The sequence below is a fragment of the Nyctereutes procyonoides genome, unplaced genomic scaffold (genome assembly GCF_905146905.1).
Source record: "Nyctereutes procyonoides isolate TBG_1078 unplaced genomic scaffold, NYPRO_anot_genome, whole genome shotgun sequence".
Taxonomy (NCBI): domain Eukaryota; kingdom Metazoa; phylum Chordata; class Mammalia; order Carnivora; family Canidae; genus Nyctereutes; species Nyctereutes procyonoides.
Genome location: NW_026575052.1, coordinates 42753281 through 42778621, shown reverse-complemented (window position 1 = coordinate 42778621; position 25341 = coordinate 42753281). Strand labels below are relative to the sequence as shown.

General features: G+C 37.4%; 1 protein-coding gene and 1 pseudogene across 2 annotated transcripts in view; one reads left to right on the top strand and one right to left on the bottom strand.

Annotated features, from left to right (window-relative positions):
• Positions 1-25341, bottom strand: part of PLPP1 (phospholipid phosphatase 1) — a 92357-nt gene that overhangs the window by 37757 nt on the left and 29259 nt on the right. The window contains exon 2 of one of the 2 annotated variants that reach the window (XM_055332131.1): positions 20632-20786. The exons of the other annotated variant lie outside the window; for it this stretch is intronic. Within the exon in view, the coding sequence (XP_055188106.1) occupies positions 20632-20786 (155 nt within the window). The remainder of the gene's footprint in view (positions 1-20631; positions 20787-25341) is intronic. 2 annotated transcript variants of the gene reach the window in all.
• On the top strand, positions 4974-5696 carry LOC129513549 (ATP synthase subunit f, mitochondrial-like; annotated as a pseudogene).

The following is a 25341-nucleotide window of genomic DNA, read 5'->3' as shown; positions in this document are numbered from 1 at the left end:
TTTTTTAATGTATTTATTCATAAGAGACACAGAGAGAGAGGCAGAGACATAGGCAGAAGGAGAAGCAGGCTCCCCGGGGGGGAGCCTGATGTGGAACTGGATCCCAGGACCCCAGGGTCATGACCTAAGCCAAAGGCAGACGCTCAACCACTGAGCCACCCAGTCTCCCCAGATCACTAATTCTTTGATTACCCTATGTAATGCTAGAGTGAACATTTCCAGACACTAATCCTTGTTTTCATTTCTAATTATTTCCTAAGAATGTATTTTTTATGTGGAATTATAGGCCATTATAGGCCCTTTTTTCAAAAAGGTTATTTTATATAACAGCAATATACTCTATCATCCACAATGTACAGAAATATGGAGAAATGCAAAAATTTAAGACATCTGATGGTATTAGCATTAACTACAGATTTCAAAGAAAAGAGAAGGGTTCCATTTATTTTTATCAAAGTAAATCAAACACCCTTTTCCTTTTACCTGAAAGGTTACATCTCCAAACAATCCCTTTTCATCATCAGCCAAATGACTACATTTGTCAAACAATGTTTTTCTTAATACTTCAGTTTATAAAATTCATTTTCATTCCCTTTTTGAAAAAAAAAAACTATTTACTTTTAAGTATATAGTTTACATACCATAAAATTCATCCACTCTAAGTATATAATTCAGTGATCTGGGCTAATTTACAAAGTTGTATAACCATCACCACCATCCAGTTTTAGAACTTTTTGATTATCCAAACATTTCTCACAAGCCCATTTGTATTCAACCCTTGCTCCCATGGCCAACCCCAGGCAACCTTACTCATCTGTTTTCTGTTTCTACATAGCTTTGCCTTTTCTGAGCATTTCAAATGAATGAAATCATTCAATATGTGGTATTTCTTAAGTCCTTTTATCACTTAGCATAATGTTTTTGAGGTTCATCCACATTGTAGCATGCACTTTGTTCCTTTTTTATTGTTAAATAATATCCTACTGCATATATCTACATCTAATTTATCCATTCACCAGTATAGATATAATTGGGTTGTTTCAGTTTTTGCCTAGTAGGACTAATTGTCCTCCTTAATGAGTAGACACCTAAGAGCAAAATGGCTGAGTCATATGGTATATGTTTATGTGGCAAGTTTATGTTTAACTTTTCAAGAACTTGCTAAGCTATTTTCCAAAGTCTTCCAAAGTATCACTTTACATTCCTACATTTTGCTTTTTAATACGCCCATGTGGCTAGTCATATTCATCCATATAAGAATCAGATTTTGGGATCCCTGGGTGGCGCAGCGGTTTGGCGCCTGCCTTTGGCCCAGGGCGCGATCCTGGAGACCCGGGATCGAATCCCACGTCGGGCTCCCGGTGCATGGAGCCTGCTTCTCCCTCTGCCTGTGTCTCTGCCTCTCTCTCTCTCTGTGTGACTATCATAAATAAAAAAAAAAAAAAAAAAAAAGAATCAGATTTTGTGGGACACTTGGGTGGCACTGTGGTTGAGTGTCTGCCTTTGGCTCAGGGTGTGATCCCAGGGTCCCGGGATCAAGTCCTGCATCGGGCTCCCCACTGGGAGCCTGCTTCTTCCTCTGCCTCTTTCTCTGTGCCTCTCATAAATAAATGAATAAAATCTTTAAAAAAAAAAAAAAGGAATCAGATTTTTTGTATGGTAAACTGATACTTACTCCCACATATAAATATAGCCTTCTACTTTCTACCAGTGAATACTTATCATAGTTTAAAAGAGAGTGTCACCACTTCCACCAGCTAAATACCACAAGAGCACTTCTCCATCCTTTACCAGAGATAGGAAATGATAACATAAGGACATGGTCAGAGTGCCTGGGGGGCTCAGTCAGTTAATCCTCCAAATCTTGATTTCAACTTGAGTCAGGGTCATGCGATAAAGCCCCATGTTGAGCTCCCTGTTAGGAGGAAGTCTGACTTGGATTCTCTCTCTCCCTCTGCTCCTCCTGCAAATAATGTGTACGAGTGCTCTTTCTCTCTCTTTAAAATGAAATAAAATCTTAAAAAAAAAAAAAAACATGGTCACACAATATCCTTAACTTCTTCCACACAAATATTCAGCATCTTAAAAACATGATATAAACAAAGGTGTTAGTTGGAAAGATTAGCAGTGGGGTGCCTAGTAGAACTGAGAAACCGTGGGCAAGAACTTTTTGTTTTAACACGTGAAGGGAACTCTTCTAATAGTGAAAACTATACAAACACTTCAACAAAATAATGTTTTAAGGTTCATCCATGTAGCATAGACTAATATCTCATTCTGTTTTGCTTCTGAATGGTATTCTATTATGGGGATATAAAACGATCTGATACTCAGAGAAGAGAGGCCTGCAACTCCTGAGTCCAAAGCAGCAAATCCTTAAGGGACACAACACTGCCCCAGGGCTAAGAGCAGTAGGCATCCACCTGAGAAATCCTGACACAAAGCTCTCAGGCACCTTGAGGTCAGGGACCACATGTCACTAGCCTTGAAAGCAAAAGACTCCACCGGCAGATAAAAGACACCACCCAACAGAGAGGATGATGTCCATTTGTGAAATACCTCAGAGATCATATTCTTCTCCTAATGCCTCAACAGGAAGGAAAGGATGTATTTTTTTTTATTTTTTCTCTATTTATTTATGATAGTCACAGAGAGAGAGAGAGAGAGAGAGAGAGAGGCAGAGACACAGGCAGAGGGAGAAGCAGGCTCCACGCACCGGGAGCCCGATGTGGGACTCAAACCCCGGGCCTCCAGGATCACGCCCTGGGCCAAAGGCAGGCGCCAAACCGCTGCGCCACCCAGGGATCCCGGAAGGAAAGGATGTAGATGGAGACTAGAACAATAAAGAACCTAAAGATATAGACTAAACTCTAAAATAATAGGTTTATTATTATTTTTGATACGTTACTATGGCCCTAGGCTAAACAGGTAAGGGAAGTGTGTGTTTACTTAGTCTACCTTATCATGTCATTTGAAAACCTACCTTTGTTTACTCACCAATGGGGAAAATTTCAAGTAGGAAAGAGTCAATTTTGAAAATATGAGTTGTCAAAGATGCTGGTAAAGACCTAAGATATAATCATACTTAACAAGATAGTAAAAAGAATATGTCAACGCCTTATTTTCCTTCTGCTTATATTTAAAGAGCAGAAAGTGTGGTGACTATTCAAGAAAACCTGTGAAGTTACTCTGCCCCATTCATGCATTAAATAAAGTGCACTCAGGTACATGCGAGTACATGATAAAATAAAGTTCAGGGAACAGAGGGAATGAGCCAGAAACAAAAATAATTACTGAACTACATCAAAAAACAAGACTCAAGAAAAAGGAACTAAGATCAGTTTTATTACTTAAAGCACTGAATGCATTTCTTTTGCTATAAACAATTCAGAGCAGTCACGTTATATATAACATACTTCCAAGTTATATAGAGTGCTGATATGAGTATATTTCATTATTAAAATTTACTAGCAGCAGGGTTTTTTAAATGAAAAATCATTTTCTCAACCAGAATAGTAAATTATAGCTAAAATTAACTGAAACTAGAATATTCTATTTGAAACTCTATCAACTAAATCTTAAAGACAGAACTCTGAAAAGTGTTTGAACACAATTCAGTGTATAAACCAAAACATTAAAGAACTCCATCTGTAATAGAAGTCTGATTAATTCAGGAAACTTAAGGAAGATATAAAAATAACTGTTATTTCCATCAATGTTAAGGGATATTATAATTCAACTAGAGAAAGTAAGATCTCAAAATCTTGAGTACCATTTTTTAACAAGGAAGCAATCATTCAATTTAACAATTAAGTAGGTTCCTATTACTCTGTACCAGGCACTAGGTTTGAGGTGAGGAAGAACCAAAGATACAGCACAGATCTTATGGTGGTCAAGTTGTAGATTCACCTTCAAAGTAGAGTCAACAGTATTTGTTGATGGATGGATTGGATATTAGTGTGGGAAAAGAGGAATGAAGAATGACCCAACGTTTTCCATTTGAGAGACCATAAGATTAAAGTTAAATTAACTGAGGGAAGTTGACTATCTAAGCTCTGTCAATAGAGCATGCAACTGGTGATCTAAGAGTTGTGAGTTTGATCCTCATGTTAGGTGTAGAGCCTACTTAAAATAAAAACCTTTTAAAAAATAAAAACAAAAATAAACTGTCTCAGTTAAATTAACTGAGAGAGGGAAGATTTGAGACAAAATATTAGAGTGGGCAATGGACAAACCTAAGAGTTCATACTTTGATGCATCAAGTTTGAGGAGCCCATTAGATGAGATATCAAGTAGGCAGCTGGACATAAAATCCACAGAAGAAGAAGTCCAAGTTGAAGATGTCGGACAGAGGTGGTGGAAAGTGGATGAGATCACCAAGAAATGAGTATAGATAGAAAAGAGGACCCAAGAACCTCCAAAATTTAAAAAGTCAGAAGAGAAGGAACTTGCAAAGAGAATGAGAAAAAGCAGTCAGTAAGGAAAAATTAAAATTAGGGGAGTATAGGAAATCTTAAAAAATCTATCCCCAAACTCCTAGAACTAGATGTATAGCAAAGCCACAGGATATAAGGTCAATCGTATGTCTATATCATAGCAATGTATCAAACAACTGGAAACCAGAATTAAAGGCACAATACCATTAGAAAAAGTTCAAAAAATTTAAATACTTACGTATAAATCTAAGTACATATATAGGATCTGTACACTGAAAACTATAAAACATTGATGAAATGGTGTTTTTCTTAAATAAATGTAAAGACGTTATCTTCAGGGACTGAAAGATTTTAACAAGGTAATTGTGTCAATTCTCCCCCACATCGATCTATAGCTTTAATGTAATTCTTATAAAAATACCTGCCATATATTTTTTTGTAGATATGCTGATTATAAAATTTATCTGGAGCTCAGGTCTTGATCTCAGTCATGAGTTTGAGCCCCTACTTAAAAATAAAATAAAATTTATATGGAAAGACAGGGGAAGCAAACAGCTAAATAATTCTAAAAAAAATTAAGTTGGAGGAGTTACATTTCATGAAATTTTGAGCTACATTATTGTTTTCTCCACTTGATTTTTAACTTCAATACATATTTTTACCAACCAATATAAAGCCACAATAATTAAGACGTGATAGAGAGTGGACACCCAGGACTCCAAGATGGCATCATCCTCATCCGTACCAGTAAAGGAGAAGAAGATCATGGAGGTGAAACTAGGAGAGCTGCCAGGTTGGATACTGATGCGGGATTTCATCCCTAAGGGCATTGCTGGAGCATTTCAGAAAGAGGTTACTGGGCATCCCCGGTGGCTCAGCGGTTTAGCGCTGCCTTCAGCCTGGGGTGAGATCCTGGACCTGGGATCAAGTCCCATATCAAGCTCCCTGCATGGAGCCTGCTTCTCCCTCTGCCTGTGTGCCTGTGTCTCTGCCCCCCGCCCCCACCCCTCTCTCTCTCATGAATAAATAAAATCTTAAAAAAAAAAAAAAGGTTACTACTGATATTACAACAAGTATATCAATGTGAAGAAAGGGGGCGTCCTTGGGATTTCTGTGGTGCTGGCTGCTTACGTGCTTTTCAACTACTGTCCTTCTTATAAGGAACTCAAACATGAACGGCTACACAAGTACCACGGAAGAGGGCCCAGTGTGGAAGCATGTTTGGCATTCCTGACCATGACTTTTGCCTGGCACCCTTGAATCCTTCCATTGCCTAATTCACAATTAATATCCAACAAAAGTTGACTGTTACTCTACTGCTTAAAAAAAAAAAAAAAAAAAAAGACATGTGATATACAAGGAAGCAAAGACATAGGTATTGATGAAAGAAGAACAAAGTCCAGAAATATACCCACACAAATACAGCCTACTAATTGCTTTTTCAAAAAGGCACAAAAGCAATTCAGTGGAGAAAGGAGAGTCTTTTCGGCCAACGATGTTGGAACAATTGGTCATACATACACACATACCAAAAAATGAACCTCAACTTTACCTCATACTTCATAAAAAAAACTTAACACAAAGTGGTTCACAGAGATATAACAATACAGAAAACTATAAAAGTTTTAGAAGACAAATTCTTAGAAGTCTTTTAATAGGGCTACTTTTAATAGGTAGAGTTCTTAGACAACACCAAAAAACACAGTCTATAAAAGAAAAAATATTAGGGCGCCTGGGTGCCTCAGTCACCTAAGCATCCAACTCTTAATTTCAGCTCAGGTCATGATCTCAGGGTAATGGGACTGAACCTCAAGTCAGGTTCCCCACTCAGCAGGGAGTCTGCTTCTCTCCTTCTCCCTCTCCCCTTGCTCATTCTCTCTCTCTCAAATAATCTTTATAACAAAAAAAAATTATCAATAAATTTGATTCTTCAAAATTAAAAATGTCTACTCTCAAAAGACATTTAACAGAATGAAAAGGCAAGACACCCACAGGGAAAAAAAATACATGCAAATCACACATTCAACAAGACCATGTAGCCAGAATAAATGAAGGTCTCTCTAAACTCCATGGGAAAAATACATAAATAAATATAAATATATATAAATATATATTATATATTAAATAAATTGAAATCTCACCAGAAAATAAGCAAAAACTTGAACATATACTTCACCAAAGAGAATTCACAGGTATTCAGCAACCACATGAAAAGATGTTCAACATCAATAGCCATTAGAGAAAAGCAAATTAAAGTCCTAACTAGAGATACATCACTACTTATCTGTTGGAATGGCTAAAATGAAAAATACAGGGATGCCTGGGTGGCTCAGCAGTTGAGTGTTTGCCTTTGGCTCAGGGCATGATCCCAGAGTCCCAGAATCAAGTCCTACATCAGGCTCCCTGCATGGAACGTGCTTCTCCCTCTGCCTGTGTCTCTGCCCCTCTTGCTCTCTCTGTTGTTTCTCATGAATAAATAAATAATTTTTTTTAAGATTTTATTTATTTATTCATGAGAGACAACAGAGAGAGAGAGAGAGACAGAGACAGAGACACAGGCAGAGGGAGGAGCAGGCTCCATGCAGGGAGCCCGATATGGAACTCGGGCCCAGGTCTCCAAGGTCACACCCTGGACTGAAGGCGGCACTAACCCACTGAGCCACCAGGGCTGCCCATAAAATCTTTAAAAAAAATAAAATAAAATAAGGGCAGCCTGGGTGGCTCAGCAGTTTAGCACCGCCTTTGGCCCAGGGCAAGATCCTGGAGACCGGGGATCGGGTCCCCTGTCGGGCTCCCTGCATGGAGCCTGCTTCTCCCTCTGCCCATGTCTTTGTCTCTCTCTGCCTCTCATGAATAAGTAAATAAAATCTCAAAAGGTAAATAAATAAATTGAAAAATACATTAGTGTTGGTGAAGATGCACAAGTGGATCTCTTAATCATTTCTGGTGAGAATGAAAAATGGTATAGTCACTCCAGAAAACAATTTAGCAGTTTCTTCAAAACTTAAACATACATTTACCAAAAGACAGCAATTCCAGTACTGGGTTATCTACCCTAGAAAAATGAAAACTTATGTTCATCCTTACAAATATAGCCTTTTTTTTTATTTTTATTTTTTTTTAATTTTTATTTATTTATGATAGTCACACAGAGAGAGAGAGGGAGAGAGGCAGAGACATAGGCAGAGGGAGAAGCAGGCTCCATGCACCGTGAGCCCAACGTGGGACTCGATCCAGGGTCTCCAGGATCGCACCCTGGGCCAAAGGCAAGCGCTAAACCGCTGCGCCACCCAGGGATCCCTTTTTTTTTCTTTTTAAATCAAAGATACAAAAGCAATCCAATGGAGAAAGAGCAATCTCTTTGGCAAATGATGTTAGAACAATTAGTCATCCGTACACACATACAAAAAAATGAACCTCATAGAGCTTTTCTTGTAATAGTCAAAAACTGGAAAGAACCACGATTTCCCTCAAACAGAAAAATAAACTACAATACATCCGTATATTATTCAACATAAAAAATGAATTATCGATATGCTCAGTTGTGAGTAAAAAAAAGGTCAATTTCAGAAAATCAATTTCAAATATATACTGTATGAATCCATTTATATAACATAAATGACAAAATTTGTCAGGTGTTAGGGACTGGGGAGAGGTATGACTAGAAAGAGTCTAAGGGAGTTTCTGTAGGGTGATCAACAGTTGTGAACAGTTACACAAATCTCTACATGTGATAAATTTCATAGAATTTCACACACAAACGTAAACACGCACATAGACAAACTACATGTAAAAACCGGTGAAATCTGAGTAAGACCTATATTTCAGTTATAGTACTGAGACTTCCACTGTAGCTATGTAAAATGTTATCACTGGAGGAAGCTGAGTCAAGGGAGGAGGGAACACTCTCTACTATTTCTGCAACTTGTATGAGAGTCTAAAATTATTTCAAAATCAAGCACTTTTTAAGTGTTTTTTGAATGCTGCTAATAGATCAAATAACATGAAGACCACTAGAGGACCACTAGACTAAACAACTTGGGAACTGCTGGTGACTGAGAGGAATTGTTTCCATGAAGGTAATGATTAGAAAGCAGAATGCTTGAAACTCAGATTATGGAAGGGCTTAAGTTATTAGAAATGGCATCAACTAGGACATGATCATGTAAGTTTAATGGCTGAGACAGCCAATGAACCAGATCTTTGAAAAAAAAATTTTTTTTTTTTTTTAATTTATGATAGTCACACAGTGAGAGAGAGAGAGGCAGAGACACAGGCAGAGGGAGAAGCAGGTTCCATGCACCGGGAGCCTGATGTGGGATTCGATCCCGGGTCTCCAGAATCACGCCCTGGGCCAAAGGCAAGCACCAAACCGCTGCGCCACCCAGGGATCCCGAACCAGATCTTTGAAGTAGGAAAGGGAACTGAGACTTTCTTACTAATTTGGGAAGGCAGAGGACCAGCTTATTCTTGAAAGATTCCCAAGGAGGCTACTGAACTATCTCAAGTACAATAAACTACCAGACATTCTTCCAGAGTTGCTGTAAGGTCTACAGAAAAGCCTATGAAAGCTCTAAACGAGAAGTAAAATTAGACAAGAAGAAAAGATTAGGGGGGAAAAAATACATGCAAAGCATTTTACTTCCACTAAAAAGGTGAAAAATTGGCACTGCCTTTCCCCAAAATACAACAAAGTAGTTTACTACACAGGAAGCAAAATCAGTGAACTCTATTTTTAAAAACAAGAACAGACTTTGATATAGGTGTGATGTTTGTATAAGTGAAACCCATCCTCTTCTCATGGCTTTCTGATTAACAGAAAAGCATCCTTTTTCAGTTAGAGAAATACATATGAAGAGATTAAGTGCTTGTATAAAGTCACACTGAATTTCAAGAGTGGGACAAAGAAACATATCCAAAATAAAATTTTCACTCTTAAAGAGTATAGGTCAGGTCAGAAACTCCTCCAGTAAAGTCAACCTAGGCAGACAAGCTCCACTTTAAGCTTTGGTCGCTTGCTATCACACTAACCCAAGCTTTCTGCCACTCTTCCCTAATCCACTCTTCACTACCTTGACTCACATTCATAACTTCCAACTGATTAAAAAAAAAAAAAAAGACGACTTTACAGGACTTAGACCTACTCCACACTGAAGACAATGAAGTGCTGTCAAAAAGTATGTGAATAAAAGAGTAAAGCAGACTTGAGGTTAAAATCCCAACTACGCCCTTGGTAGCTATAAAGGAAAAATACCTACAAAGCTCAGAGAGCTGCTATGAGAAGATAAAGAATCTGTAACCTAGTAGTAATTCATAAACAGGAAACAGTCATAGGATAGAAGACAGGCTTCCACGTACCATATATGAAAAAGTTCTAAACCAAACAACAGGCATCCAGATTACAATAATTTCAAGGAGAGAAAGTAAAACTCTATAGTAAACAAAATGGGTGCCTTTCCAGCTACTCTTTTCATCTCCTTGCCCAATTTTTTTCTTATAGGGACACAGGAAATAAAATCACTCTCCACCCTGGAAACAGATAATTTACAGCACAAATTAAACAAGTCAGAGAGAAATTAATCTGACAGAAAGCTCATTCTTTTCTTTCAAATCTTGAGAACTCCTAGAAGAATGCTTTTAGGTCTATCAGAAGATTAACACTCAGGTATAAGAATCGATCTGATTGAACACACATACATATTTAACTAAACACGTAACTGGCACACTGTGCTTCAAAACTCCCAGGTTTTCTACTTAGAAACTCATTGACTCACTAGCCCATTCACCCCACTTCTACTGCTTTGCCAGAGACCTCTGCTTACAATTTCCCTAGATACATCACAAATTAGATCTCCACCCCCCACCCCAGCATCTAAGCCAAGAGAGCCAGGCCAACACCACCTGTTGGAAAGTCATTTAATTAAAAAGATGACTCCCTGCTGCTAGTATTCTGGTGAATAGCAACTAGTCAAGTAGAAACTGGGACCTGCCTTCTGAAAGGTGGTTGCACTGATATTATGCTCTGAACTGCTGTTGACTGTTCACAGTCTAAAAACGGGTAAAAATACAAAAAAAGTTTTCTTTCTACAAGTAATACAGAATTATATTCTCGGGCTCCTGGGTGGCTCAGTTGGTTAAGCATCTGCCTTTGGCTCAAATCATGATCCCAGAATCCTGGGACTGAGCCCCGAGTGAGGCTCCCTGCTCAGCCAAGAGTCTGCTTCTCCCTCTCACTCTGCTCCTCCCCCCTGCTTATGCACTCACTCTTTCTGTCAAATAAATTAAATCTCTGTCAAAAAAATAAAATATTTAAAAAGTAATACAGAATTCCACTTCTTGTCATGTTAGAAACACAAGTTCATGATAAAGCAGTGAACTGCCATTTTTAAGACCCTCTCTTATTCTCATTCCAAATATAAAAGCTTATAAATAATTGTTAAAAATGGTGAAGAGTTTTTTTAATTCTTATTTAAAGGAGCCCACAGGAATTTGGCTACAATAGAATATTAAGTGATCTTCCAAAAGCCAGATACAGGACATAAGCTATTTATAGCTATAGGGAAACACCAAAATGTTTCATGAGTGACTTCTTTACAGACACTATTTTTGCTCACACTTCACAATTACTGAATAAGGTAGTATTCAAAATCCCTGTGCTGCATTGGACATGTTTATTTTTTATGGCTTACATCACCAATTCTGCATTCCAATCACATATGAGTTAGTTTCACATAAGCAGTTTTACGCTTACATTTTTAAACATAGGTCCTGTTTCTCAACAGAAACTAAATTTAGGATTCTAAATATTTGTTTAAAGTAACCATATAACATGACCAAGGATTTAAATAATTTTAAATAAGCTTTCTTTAAAAGGCTCATAATTGGGTGCTTGGGTGGCTCATCCAGTTAGGTGTCTGCCTTCAGTCCCGCATCAGGCTCCCTGCTCAGCATAGAGTCTGCATCAGGCTCCCTGCTCAGCATAGAGTCAGCTTCCATTCCCTCTGCTGCTCCCCTCACTTGTACTCTCTGGTTCTCTCTGTCAAATAAATAAAATCTTTTGAAAGACAGAAAGAAAGAGAAAGAGAGAGAGATTTTAGAACTTCTCAAAAATCAGAGGTCGCATCTAGAAATAATGTTCAACCCTTTTAAACCCTGCAGATTTGTCAAGACACATGCAATAGAAAAGTTAGAAGAGAATGTCTATTAGTTTTGTAGAGTTGTGCTCAGTGTGTGAAGCAAAAGCTCTTCATCCCTTAACCTTAGCAAAGGCATTCCATAACAACCCTTGAAATGCGGGATCCCTGCGTGGTGCAGCGGTTTGGCGCCTGCCTTTGGCCCAGGGCGCAATTCTGGAGACCCGGGATCGAATCCCACGTTGGGCTCCCGGTACATGGAGCCTGCTTCTCCCTCTGCCTGTGTCTCTTCCTCTCTCTCTCTCTCTCTCTCTCTCTATCATAAATAAATAAAAATTTAAAAAAAAACCCTTGAAACAATTTTTTTAAAGATATACTTAATTTTAGAGCGAGAAAGAGCATGCACATATGAGCCGGGGGGGGGGAGTGCATCTCAAGCAGACTTTCCTCCAAGCATGGAACCCAATGAACCCAACTCAGGACCCTGAGATCATGACCTGAGCTGAAACCAGAGTCAGACGCTCAACCAACTAAGCCACTTAGGCACCCCAGCCCTGAAACTATTTTTAAGAAAATTTTATGAAGGGACACCTGGATGGCTCAGCAGTTGAGCGGCTACCTTCAGCTCAGATCCTGATCCCAGAATCCAGGACTGGAGTCCTGCATCGGGCTCCTTGTGGGGAGCCTCCTTCTCCCTCTGCCTGTGTCTCTGCCTCTCTCTCTCTCTCTCTGTCTCTCAGAAATAAAATCTTTAAAAAAAAGAGAGAAAATTTTATGAGACGATATTTTTCCCAATGAGTCCTTCAAGAAGCCACAGCACTTAAGAAAACAGCAGTGAAATTCAGTAAGCTTGGCTACTGAGACACAAAGAGAGCTTCAGTTTTCATTACTGGCAGCATATACTCAATATTTATGTAACTTTTCTTTCAGTACATCCAATAAAAATTAAAATTTATCAGAATATTTTCAAGAGTTCCATAAAATGGATGTATTATCATTAACATACTGAATCTACATATTACATCTTCCAAACATAACATGAAAAGCAATCTTAAGAAAATATCCATGATCATGGCAAATTACTTAGGGATGCATCTGGTATTACTTCATATACAGAAAAAGTGCTGGAAAAATTGCTCAGAACTAATTGAATCAGTACTTTCCATAACAACACTGACAAGAAACAACTCCATATGGAAATAAGTAAACAGTGAAACTTTTTTCCAACCTAAGAAATCCACCTCCATAATACTATATTTCTTTAACTCAGACATTTCCCCCATATTTTAAGATATCTGTAATTAGGATATATATATTCAATATAAGTGTCCCATTTTTTCCTGAAAAGCTGTTTTAATGAGGGATCTCATATTTTTTTGCCTTTTTTTTTGTATATTTTTTATTGGAGTTTGATTTGCCAACATATAGAACACCCATCAACTGCCCCCCCCCCAGCGCCTGTATAAAGATGACTTGGATATACAATGTATTTACAAAAAGTTAAGGTTTATTTTCATGGTCCTAGTTATATTATTAAACTTAAGCAATAATCTTACCCCATTTCACATGTAGCAATTTTTCATTAATTTTTTTCTACCTAATATATTTTTAAAGATTTACTTACTTATTTTAGAGAAAGAGTGTGCATGTGAGTGGGGGAAGCGCCGAGTTTGGAAAGGAAGACAAACAGACTCCCTGATGAGCAGGGAGCCTGATGCAGGGCTCGATCCCAGGACCCTGAGATCATGACCTGAGCCAAAATTAAGAGTCAGATGCTTAACTGACTGAGCCACCCAGGCACCCTTTGAAATTTATTTTTATTTTTTATGTTTACTTTTAAAGATTTTATTTATTCATGAAAGACAGAGAGAGAGACAGACAGAGGCAGAGGGAGAAGCAGGCTCCATGCAGGGAGCCTGACGTGGGACTCGATCCTGGGTCTCCAGGATCAGGCCCTGGGCTGAAGGCGGTGCCAAACCGCTGAGCCACCTGGGCTGCCCCTGAAATATATTTTTAAACACCTATGACATGACAAGTATGGTGTTCAGCAGTATGGACACAATGGAGCAAGAGAGATCATGCCTACTCTAGTAAACCTTACTGCCTTGTGCCTGTTGGGGTGAAAATGGAAAAAGGCAGCCACAACACCTATGTTAACATGGCAAGTGAAGCAATACACTGTTTTGATACCAGTTTCTTGGATTAGTACAAGAAAGGGTGTCAAGAGAGACGTACCATGACATAAAAAACAGCAAACACCAATAGCATCCTACAGTGGAAGGTGCTTCTGGACACTCTAACCATAAACAATACTTATGTATTACCTTACAGCTTATAAAAATATATTAACCCATCCATTCTTTCTTCTTCATGACTAAAAATGTCTAATTATCATCTAAGTAGCTATTCAAAAAAACATTGGGCTTCATTTGTCTTCTTTAGGTCACCCTAAAGAAACAGGATTTTTCAAACTGTGTGTCAGAAACAAAGAACTTCAGAAAATCCATATACCTACAGTAAATGATTTCCCTCATCCTCAAACATTATCAAATCTCAAATTCTGGAGATGCAGTATTCTGTAACAATTCAACCCAAAAAAGTTATCCTATATTGTCTTTTTCCTCAGCCATTAATAAAGGGAGTAAAGGCAACTTAAAAAAATTGATAGAAAAAAAATTAAATTGAAAACAATTACGTTACCAAAAGCATAGAAAAATACTTCTAAGTTGTATTTTATCCCTTAAAATTTTTATCTACTTAACATATTCCACTAATAATAGTTGTAGCAAAAATCTTAGGAATAATCAATGCTAGAAAAATACTTGTGCTGAATGCTATACAAAAGCCAAGCATTTTTTTGTTGTTATGTTCACCCATACAACCATCAAAAGGATAATCCAAAGTACATTATTTTAAATTTTGGCTTAGAAATTATTGACATTTCTGTGTTTTTTTATAATCATCCCCTAGAATGACTTCACTAAAATCCCCAACCAAAAACTAGAATAATCCACATCTTAGGATAAGGGAATTCTAATAAACAAATACTTCTAACAAAGGAAATATAACATGAATTCAAATGACACAAAATTTTGAATAAACTTGAAGGTTTTTTGCACATTAAGATAGGTTTATATAAATGTTCTTCTATCACGAGCTAATAATAATATACAATACATACTTTGATGAAATTCATCATTAACAACAGTAGATTGTGACTAAGACTCTCTCCTTGACCAAATTTTAGTTAGGCTCCTCTAAGCCCTGTTCTCAAGAAGGGTTCAGCCTTGGCCTTCTGTGTTTCTCCGTCCTTGCTGAGCCTCCATAGCTCAGCCTTAGCAAGAATTCCCCAGTTGCTAATACCTTCACATGTGATACCTGGTCAAGTTCCTTATTCCCAACTTTTGGTGTCTAAAGTCCTGGTATACCTTGAGTAAGAATCCTGCTACCTTCGATGTTTTCTCTTAGTAATTTTCTATCTCCTGACCTCCACACACTGCTCTGGGCTATAAATCCCCACTTGTCCCTGCCATATTCAGAGCTGAGCTCCATCTCTTGCTCCTATTGCAATAATCTTGAATAAAGTCTTTCTCACAATTTTAACAAGCGTCAGTATCATGTTTTCTTTAATAACAGAAACCTACTAAGGGAGAAAATATCCAATTCCTCAGTAAACTTTGGCGGATAGACTGAAAGAAGGGGAAAACCTAAAACCTCTTCTTAAAATTACTCAATATAGAGTATTCTGAGTGCTGAATTGTGTTCAAGGCACCAAGTCCATAGAGTTAAAGATACAAAGGTGTGTCTATAACAAAGAATCTCACTGGTCTTTGTTTACAGCTCCTATGAAGAGACTAAATTCTTAGGATTTCCCAAGTAACAGGAGTATCTTTGTTATTCATAAACCTGTTAAATCACACCTGTGTTTATGCTGATAAGATGACTCAGGATGGGTCTGATCATCACAAAGATCAGCAATGTATTCAGAGGGGTGGGACTTGGAGCCCCAGGGGACTGAAGATTGAGGCTCAATCAGAATCTGGCCAATGGATCAATCACACTTACTCAAATACGAATCAAATAAATAAAACCCTAGTAAAAACACTAGATACCTGAAGCCTGGTGAATTCATCAGAGTGCTGGGAGGGTGACAAGCCTCGATTCCACTGGGAGAGGGCCCAGAAGTTCTGCATTCGTGATCCTCCCAACTCCCACGTTTCGCTTTAAGTATATCCTCACTTGGCTGGTACTGATATGGATCCTTTATAAAAAACTGTAATAGGGGTGCCTAGGTGGCTCAGTTGGTTTAGTGTCTGACTATTGAACTTAGCTTAGGTCTCAATCTCAGGGTCATGAGTTCAAGCCCTACTTTGGGCTCCATACTGGGCATGGAGCCTACTTTTAAAACAAAACTGTAATCAAAAAATAAAGCACTTTCCTGAGTTCTGAGTCATTCTAGTGAATTATTAACCTGAGAGTCATGGGAACCTCCAAATTTGTAGTAGGTTGATCAGAATTACAGGTTGCCTGGGAACCCCCAAACTTGTGGCTGCCATCTTAAGTGAAGGCAGTCTTGTAGGGGTAGGCAGTCATGGAAATCCCCTGGGTTTGTAGCCAGTTGGTATGAACTTTGGGTGACCTGGAGAACTTCAAACTTAATGGTTGACAACTAAAGTGAGGGCAGTTTGGAAATCATGAGCTTAAACTAGTGGAATCTGACATCCATTCTGGGTGGTTAGCATCAGAAATGAATTATGGTATACTGCTACATGCAAGACAAAATTTCTGTCTCTAAGGAGAAAGATAAGATTTATCAGTAGGTCCACTCAAGTCCACAGACAACCCAGCATGAACGAGGTATGGAGTTTTTATTTTGATTTATTGTGCATCTTGAAAATGTCATTATTTACATCTTTTTCTTTTTGAACTTATTTGGAAACAGACAAAACTAACCTCACACAGAACAGTTAAGCTTCTGGAACAACTATGTGAAAATGGGTATACAGTTCAGACCGTTAAGCTTCATGTTTATCAAAATGACAATGAGATAATTTCTAGTGGGTATTAAAATGTGCAAAACAGTGTGTGTTCATGAGAAGAAATAAAAGAGGAAATGCAAGAAATAAAATGAAAGTAATCTTATATACAAGTAATTAGAGAGAACCATTATTACTCTTCTCCTTCCCCTTTCCACTTAATATCTTAAAGAGATATTTCCAGGTCAATAAATATAAAAAAATGATAAAATGGATGGTATCACAATATTTCCTCACTGGGATAAATCATAAACAGTTCCCTAAGCCCTATTTCTAATTTTCTACTATAAAAAATGATGCTGTAATAAATATTCTTGTAACTAATTCCCTCCATAAAACTGGTACTATTTTGTTAGGGTAAACTATTTGAAGTATAATTTCTAGGTCTTAATGATACATTTTTCTTAGTATGTATTTATACTCCTACCAGCTTTGTATATGAATATACTTATTTTCTATACTTGACAAGCTAGGGAAAGCTTTTCCCTTTGCCAATATAATAGGCCAAACCACTTTCTCAGTGTTGCTTCAAAATGAACTTAAGAAATCAACTCTTTTTAAAAATATCTTTTGACAATTTTTTTCTTCTACAGACAACTTTCTGTTCATGCTCTTTGCTCATTTTACTTTGGAGCACTCATCTGTTTCTCACTAATTTAATAAGAGTATGTATACATAATATAGAGTTTAAGCCTTTTTCACATACATCCAAATATATCCATAGTTTGTCATGATGCAATTTAAGTCACTATGAATAATACAATGTCTATTTAGGAGTTTCAGAAGTTGGCCACAGAAAACAGTCTTTTCACCATTATTTTAGGCTAAGCATTTTCACTATAAGGTAGTAAGACAGAGCAATCAAGATCTAAAAAAAAAAAAAAAAAAAGCAAAGTACTCACACTCACTATCAAGACCTAAAAAAAAGCCAATATTCAGTCACTATTCAAGTTAATGTAAAATAACCCATTAAACACAGATAAGTTTTCTATTCCCAAACTATTCCCATTTTAAACTCTAGAAAATGTATACTTATTCACTGCAAAATAGGGACTTCTGATTTAATCCTTACTTTATTGTTGTTATCATTACTCTCAGAGTCTGCATACAAATTAACAATCTTACATTTTCTAGAAATGTAAAAATTCACAAAAATAAATGTACATTGAATAAGAAGGGAGAAGATACATGAAGCCAAAAGGGAAGGGAAAAAATTGATGTCAAATAAAAAGTGGATCCTTAAAACCCATAAAGAAGCCTTAATTCCAAAAACATGGAAATCTCTAGTTTTCTGAATCTTGCATCTTTTTGATTAGCTGATGAACACATTTTTTAAAAAAAGATTACAGACCTCAGATTGTAAAAAGTTACAATCTTAAAAGTATTTTATCATCTAGGGGCACCTGGGTAGGTTGGTTGGGTATCCAGACTCTTGATTTCAACTCAGGTCATGAACTCAGGGTCATGGGATTGAGTCTTACTTTGGGCTCCTCGCCTGCTTGAGAATCTCTCTCCCCATCTTCCTCTCCCTCTGCCCCCCTCTCCTGCTCTCTCTCTTAAAAATAAAAATTAAAAAAAATGTTTTATCATCCAAAATCTTACTATTCAAATTACAAAGTATGTGTTTGTATTAAGTTACATCAAACATAAATCACCTTACAGAAAATAAAATTGTCTTCTATATCTGGTATTATATAAATTATTTAAAAAACAAATAAATTTATTGTAGGAATGTACAAGAACACCCTCACAATAATCCGCAAGCTATTAACACATTTAAGGCCCAGAAACAGGCCAAATATACTATTTATTGTAATAAAATAAATTTGCATTACAACATTGTCAAGATCACTTCACTCAGTAGCACATTATGAGAATTAGTATCCCAGAACTTAAGTATTCCTATCCAAGTCTTTTCCTATTTTTTTAATTTAGTTTTATTGCTGTAACTGAAATGCTTGACATTTGTTAATAACTCAAAAATATCAGTTACAAAAATTAGTAAATAAAAAAGAACAAAACTGAATTTGCAATGTGTTCATAATGTTGTAAAATAAATGTCCAACTAAAGGAAGTAACATCAAAATATTAACTGTCTTCAGGCAGTAAAACTAAGGGTGATTTCTTTTTCCTTTATAATAGATTTTCTTAGAGTCAGACAGGAGCATCTATTATTTTTATAACTAAACTTTTTTTAGAAAAAGATGAAATGTACCAAGTCGAATAACTAAAAGGAACTTCCTGATCTTCAAGCAATCATCTCCTCAAATACAGGAATAGTTTTTAAATACTTTACCTGGAGATAGCCACGCCAAATAATAGCTACAACAAACATCTTGCACTTTATAGAAGTACAGTAAGACAGTACAGCATATTTTCATCTAAATGGTAGTACTATATGCTCTGCTGCACATTGTTTCATCAGCCTGAAGGCTAAAATAAGAGTTACAAGTTATGATAGAATTTATTTTTTAGGGAAAAAGTAATTATCTCCATAAACTAAATCCCAGATTTTTCTCCCTTTTTAATGCTATAAAATTAGTTACCACCAAAGTAGAATGTGTAGACAATATATGGAAATATTTACTGTAGCTTGATATATTAAAAACCCAGTCCCCTTTACCTTCACAATATAAGGCTAAAGACCATTCAAAAGCAAACAACACAAAACAAAAACCTACTAGCCAAAAAGAAAAAAAGAACACAGACAGGAAATGGAAAACTAAAGAACTAGTTACGTTATTTAGGACAAAAGAGAGAAAGAAAAGCTAGCTGTCCTATTGTAGGAATAGGCTGCTGAGTCTGCTAATACAAAAATTTTTAAGTCCATTTGCTCAGGATGCCAACTGTCAAAAGACAACTGGTCAAAGGAGATATACAGCATCACCTGCTGCACTCCCAAGACACTCAAGAAGGTAAATCTTTGCTCTTTCTCTTCTATTTCCAACTCACATCAAGAGAAACAGGATAGGCTAAGATTCAAGAATCACAGCCAAGGATAAAGAAAGTAATCACAAAATCTCAAGGACCAATCTTCACCCTATTTGTGAAACTTAACCTAAAAGGAAAGTTTCCAGTTACTTAAAAAAATGAAAACCAAAATTATCCTAAAAACTGATAAATTATCTGAAAGTCAGTAGAACTTTAAAAAAAGTAAGTTTGGGGATTCCTGGGTGGCTCAGCAGTTTAGTGTCTGCCTTCGGCCCAGGGCGTTATCTTGGAGTCCTGGGATGGAGTCCCACATCGGGCTCCCTGCATGGAGCCTGCTTCTCCCTCTGCCCGTGTCTCTGCCTCTCTTTCTCTTTCTATCATGAATAAATAAATAAAATATTTTTAAAAAAGTTTTGATATATTCTGAGGATTTTGTTTTGCGTATGTATTTAAATTCTTTCTCCTGAGTTGTCTTCTCAATCTTAATGAATAAATCTATCTCCTTTCTTATGGTTTCAATTTTCATTTTAAATATGACAAAGTAAGCATCATCTTCATGTCAGCTCTGCCATAAAACAGCTTACTGGGCTTGATCAAGTGTCTGGGCCTAAGTTTCTTAACATACAGAAAGGCACTGGTACAATGACTTACATGAACCTTTCTACTGTAAAATAATCATTCTATAGTTCTTCAGGATGATATCACATTGTTTTGAGTGACTCCTCCTTTAACTGCAATTACTCTGTCCCTAGATTAAAACAGTGAGTATAGGGATGCCTGGGTGGCTTAGTGGTTGAGCATCTGCCTTTGGCTCAGGGTATGATTCTGGAGTCCCCAGATCGAGTCCCACATCGAGCTCCCTGCATGGAGCCTACTTCTCCCTCTGCCTATGTCTCTGCCCCCCTCTCTCTCTCTCTGTGTCTCTCATAAATAAATAAAATCTTAAAAAAAAAAATAGTGGGCATATTCCTCAGTCATTCACCACATCAGCACTGGTGAAGACAGTACTATAGATTTACTCCCACCCCAATGTCATCACTACATCCATCCTCCAGCACAACAAACCCATCACTACCTACTTATTAATTTACTTACAGAGGAAATGGGTAAACCAAGCCCCACTATGGTGAGGACAGTGGATGTGACGGTACTGTCATGGTACGGGTACTGGATGCTGTTGTCTTTACAGAAAAAGCCTCTCTGAAATGGATATATTTGGCTCAAATTTAGAACAGCCATAGGCATGGAAGCTGTTGGGGAAGGGAAAAAAAGATACACATGGTTAAATTCAATTCACTTCATTAGGAAGTAAACTCTACTGAATGGGATGCAAATCTTAACCATATTTGGTCCTTTCTAAAAAGGATCAATAGTCCAAAATACCCAAGAGTGAAGATTAAGGAAACCATGCACCATTAGCTTGTCCATATCAGCCCCACCTTTATGAAGTATAAATTATCTTACTTGCGTTGACCTCTGATTTTAAAGACAATCAATAAAAGCAGCCCCGGGAAAGAGAGCAAAATTGGCCCATGAAAAAAATAAAGTTGAAAGAACAGCAAGGTTTTGTACTTTACATTCTGTAACTAGTTTATTTTTAATTGAATTGCTCAATATTTTAAATATGTTTAAGAAAGAAAGGAAAACTGTAAACACATTATCAGTAACATCATAACAGCCAAAAATACTCAAGGAGGGTAAAGATAGAAAAGTTTGTTTCACATTAAAATGTAAACTAATAGGGTAAGGAAAAAATGGAAACCCTAAGCACATTTGATAATAAAAACAGAAAGAGGGAGGCCTGAGTGGCTCAGTGGTTGAGCGTCTGCTTTTGGCTCAGGGCGTGATCCCAGTTCAGGGATTGAGTCCCACATCAGGATCCCTGTGAGGAGTCTGCTTCTTCCTCTGCTATGTCTCTGCCTCTCTCTGTGTCTCTCATGAATAAATAAATATTTTAAAATAAATAAAAGATAAAAACAGAAAGAAACTAGCCCTTTATCCCCCCAAAGATAAATTTAGAACGATTTTTATTAGCTCTGCAAGGGTCCCAATCACTTTAGAAAATTATATAGGAATAATATCCATTTGAAATTTTTCACTCAAGTAAAATTAAAGACCAAAGAGAAGTTAAATAACTTAAAATGAGTAGCTTCATATTTTGTTCAAGTTTACCATGTTTTTATGCTTCGTTTTATACAATTCAAACACTTAAGCATCTACTAACTACATGCTCAATATTAGGTTAGTGGGACGCCTGGGTGGCTCAGCAGTTGAGCATCTGCCTTCGGCTCAGGGAGTGATCCCAGGATCTGTGATTGAGTCCCCTATCAGGCTCCTTGCAGGAAGCCTGCTTCTCCCTCTGCCTAAGTCCCTGCCTCTCTTTCTCTGTGTCTTTCATGAATAAATAAATGAAACTGTTAAAAAGGATTACTAAGTTAGGCCACACAAAGGGAGACAAACTAGCATAAAACAGATGCTAGGTTCAAAAGCCTAAACCATACATATAGAAACAGAATGTGCACTAGAGGAAATTGTTTAAAATGTCATAATGAGATAAATATTTAGGGAGTGATGAAATTGTTCTGTATCTTGATTGTGATGGTTACCCCAAAGCATTTATCAAAATTCATATAGGGATGAATTTGATACAATGTACATCAAAATAAATGAATCTTACTATAGGGAATTCACAGAGAAATACTATAATAAAGAACGTATGACTAATTTCTAAAATGGTATAAAAGGTCCTCTAGGAATTCAGAGGTCAACGTGAACTAGATTAATTAGAAAAGACTATTTTTAAAAGGGCAACTGAGTTGAACCTGTAACAACACGTACCACAGGCAATAAGGAAGGGCTCAAGGAAAGCATTCAGTGGTACAAGGAAGCAAGGGCAGCAGGGGGTCGCACTAACAAAAGCACAGAGGCAATGAGCGAGGGGTCTTCAGGGTACGTAACATTTTATAGCCAACATATATTGCGAGCTCACACATGCCAGGCACTGGGCTATACAGATTCACTCCATCCTTAGCTATAACCGTGCAGGTAATATCACCTCTCCCATTTTTCACATAAAGTTATTATGAGGCTTAGACAAATGTGGACTCTTGCTGAAACTAATAAGGAGTAAAACCAGGATTTCCAAACAGGCTATTTCCAGTGTCTGTATATATGGCCTCCCACGGAGGCAAGTGATCTGGATAAATTAAGAGGTTAGAACTATGACAAGAAGATGAGACTGGGAGGCAGGAGACCTGTCGTTTGAAAAAGCTTCTTCAGTATAAAATACGTATTATGTTCATAATCAAAACTCAAAGTTTATGGAACAAAATGTTCTTTGCTATAAATAACTCTTAATTCTTCCATTCTATGATTTTTTAATGTGAGGTGCAGACTTAAGATTTTTGGTTTCATGGGCAGCCCGGGTGGCTCAGCGGTTTAGCGCCGCCTTTGGCCCAGGGTGTGATCCTGGAGACCCGGGATCGAGTCCCACGTCGGGCTCCCTGCATGGAGCCTGTTTCTCCCTCTGCCTGTGTCTCTCATGAATAAATAAAATCTTTAAAAAAAAAAAAAAAAGATCTTTGGTTTCAGAAAAAGAACTACATATTCTTTTCCTAAAAAAGAAATTTTCCTGCAGGAAATAAAATATCACTGCACTTGCTCAGTCAGGATCAGTGACAGGGTAAGTAAGATAAGGGATACTAGAAATTTAAAAAAAAAAAAAAAACAGCAGAAAGGGGATCATTTCATATAGCCTTAAAATAATCCAGTAATTAACCAATAAGTAGTGTGTTGACAGTGAACAGGAGAATGCACGAAGGAGTGTTCTGAATACAGAAATGAGTCAACGTCATGCCTGATCACAATTGCTGAGGCAGACCTGAGGATGACACTTCAGGGTTTAGAAAGAGAGACAATGGTGTGCCTACTGACAGAAACGCGAAGTTGGGAGTGGGATGTGGTTTATTGTGGAAGAAAACTTAGTCTTGAGAATACTGCCTTTGGGATGATCTGGTAACTTCTTAAATGCTCAGTCTCATCTTGGACTCTTCTATATGCAGCCCTTAAAGATTCCAATCACACTGAGCCATTTGCTGTTACCTTTGCCTATTACGGTTTTCAAAACCCTAGGTGGCTTCATAAATGTTCAGCCTTCTACTGGGGATACCTGACCTCTCATTTCCCCTTCCATCCAAGGCAGGCACGCCCTACTTATCTGTCCCATGACAACTTTTACATACATCTATCACACTGTATTTTATATTGCCTCTGACATTCTGTCACTAACTTGAAGGCAAAGGCTCTATCATTCTCATATTCTTTGTATCAGGCACACACACAGTTTGCTCTAAATAAATGACACTAAATGACTATAAGGAGTAACAATCAGAAGTAGGGAGGGACACACAAATTACTGGCATTAGAGGTGGTAACTTAAGCCAGGAGAATGAAGAAGTTCAGAAACAGCCTAAAATCAAAACCAGTAAAGATAAGACAACCAGCTAATGACTAAATATCCATAGTGAAATCATGAACGGAGACTATAGGAGAGACTATAGGAGAGAAATCATGAACGGAGACTATAGGAGAGAGAGACTAAAGGAAGAGAGGATGACTCCATACTCTAGATGTCAGGGGCTCTATTTCATTCAGCCACACACATGGCCATTCTTGGAAAAGAATGAACCATAGAGAAGTAGGGCAATGTTGTGACACAAAAGCCAACAGAAGTAGCTTACAGTATCAAGTACATATCTGGGCAAAGGTAGGATGTCAATGCTAAGATAATCAAGGAGAGTGAGAACTGAGTAGTCTCTGAGGTCAGAGGAAAAAGAGGATCTTTGATAACCGCCCTTTTATTATATTATTATACCACCTCCACTAACATAGCATTATCTTTATGAAGAAACTTCAATAATGAATTTCAGTATCAGGTTGTCCTTGTCTAAGCATGAGTATCTTTCTTCAACTTAAACATATAAATTATTTCCTCTTTTGCTCATACATTTTATATATACATATGTATAGCATATCCCTATGAACTAAATGTGCCCCAGAATTCATTTTTTGGAGCTCTAACCCCACTTTTATCATATTTGAAGGAGGGTGTTTTAGGATGTAATTAGGGTTAAATGAGGTCATAAATTTAATAAATTAATCCAATAGGGCTGGTCTCCTAGAAGAGGAAAAAGACAGAGATCTTGATCTCTCCATGTATTTGCACCAAAGAAAGGCCATGAGAGGATACAGGAAAATGTGGTCATCTATAGGCCAGGAATAGAATCCTCACCTAAACCCAATCATGCTGCCATCCTGTTATCAGAATTCTAGCCTCCAGAACTGTGAGAAAATAAATTTCCATTGTTTAAGCCCCCCAGTCTATGGCATACTGTTACAGCAGCCCAAACCAACTAGGACAGACAGATACATACACATACACACACACACACACACACACACACACACACACACACACACAAATCTATCCCCCTGGAGTAAAAAAAAAATACCTCTATTTTTAAAAGATAGTTTTATTTTAAAAAGCATGGAAGGGCACCTGAGTGGCTCAGTTGGTTAATCATCTGCCCCTGGCTCAGGTCATGACATCAAGGTCCTGGGACTGAGCTCCACATAGGGTTCTCCATTCAGTGGCAAGTCCACTTCTCCTCCTCCCTCTCCCTCTGCGATCTCTCTCAAATATGTAAATAAAATCTTTTTAAAAATAAATAAATAACAATGGAATATTCTCTATCGAGATTATTTTCAATAGTAATATTTTAGGATAGTAATGGAGAGTACTGGGTC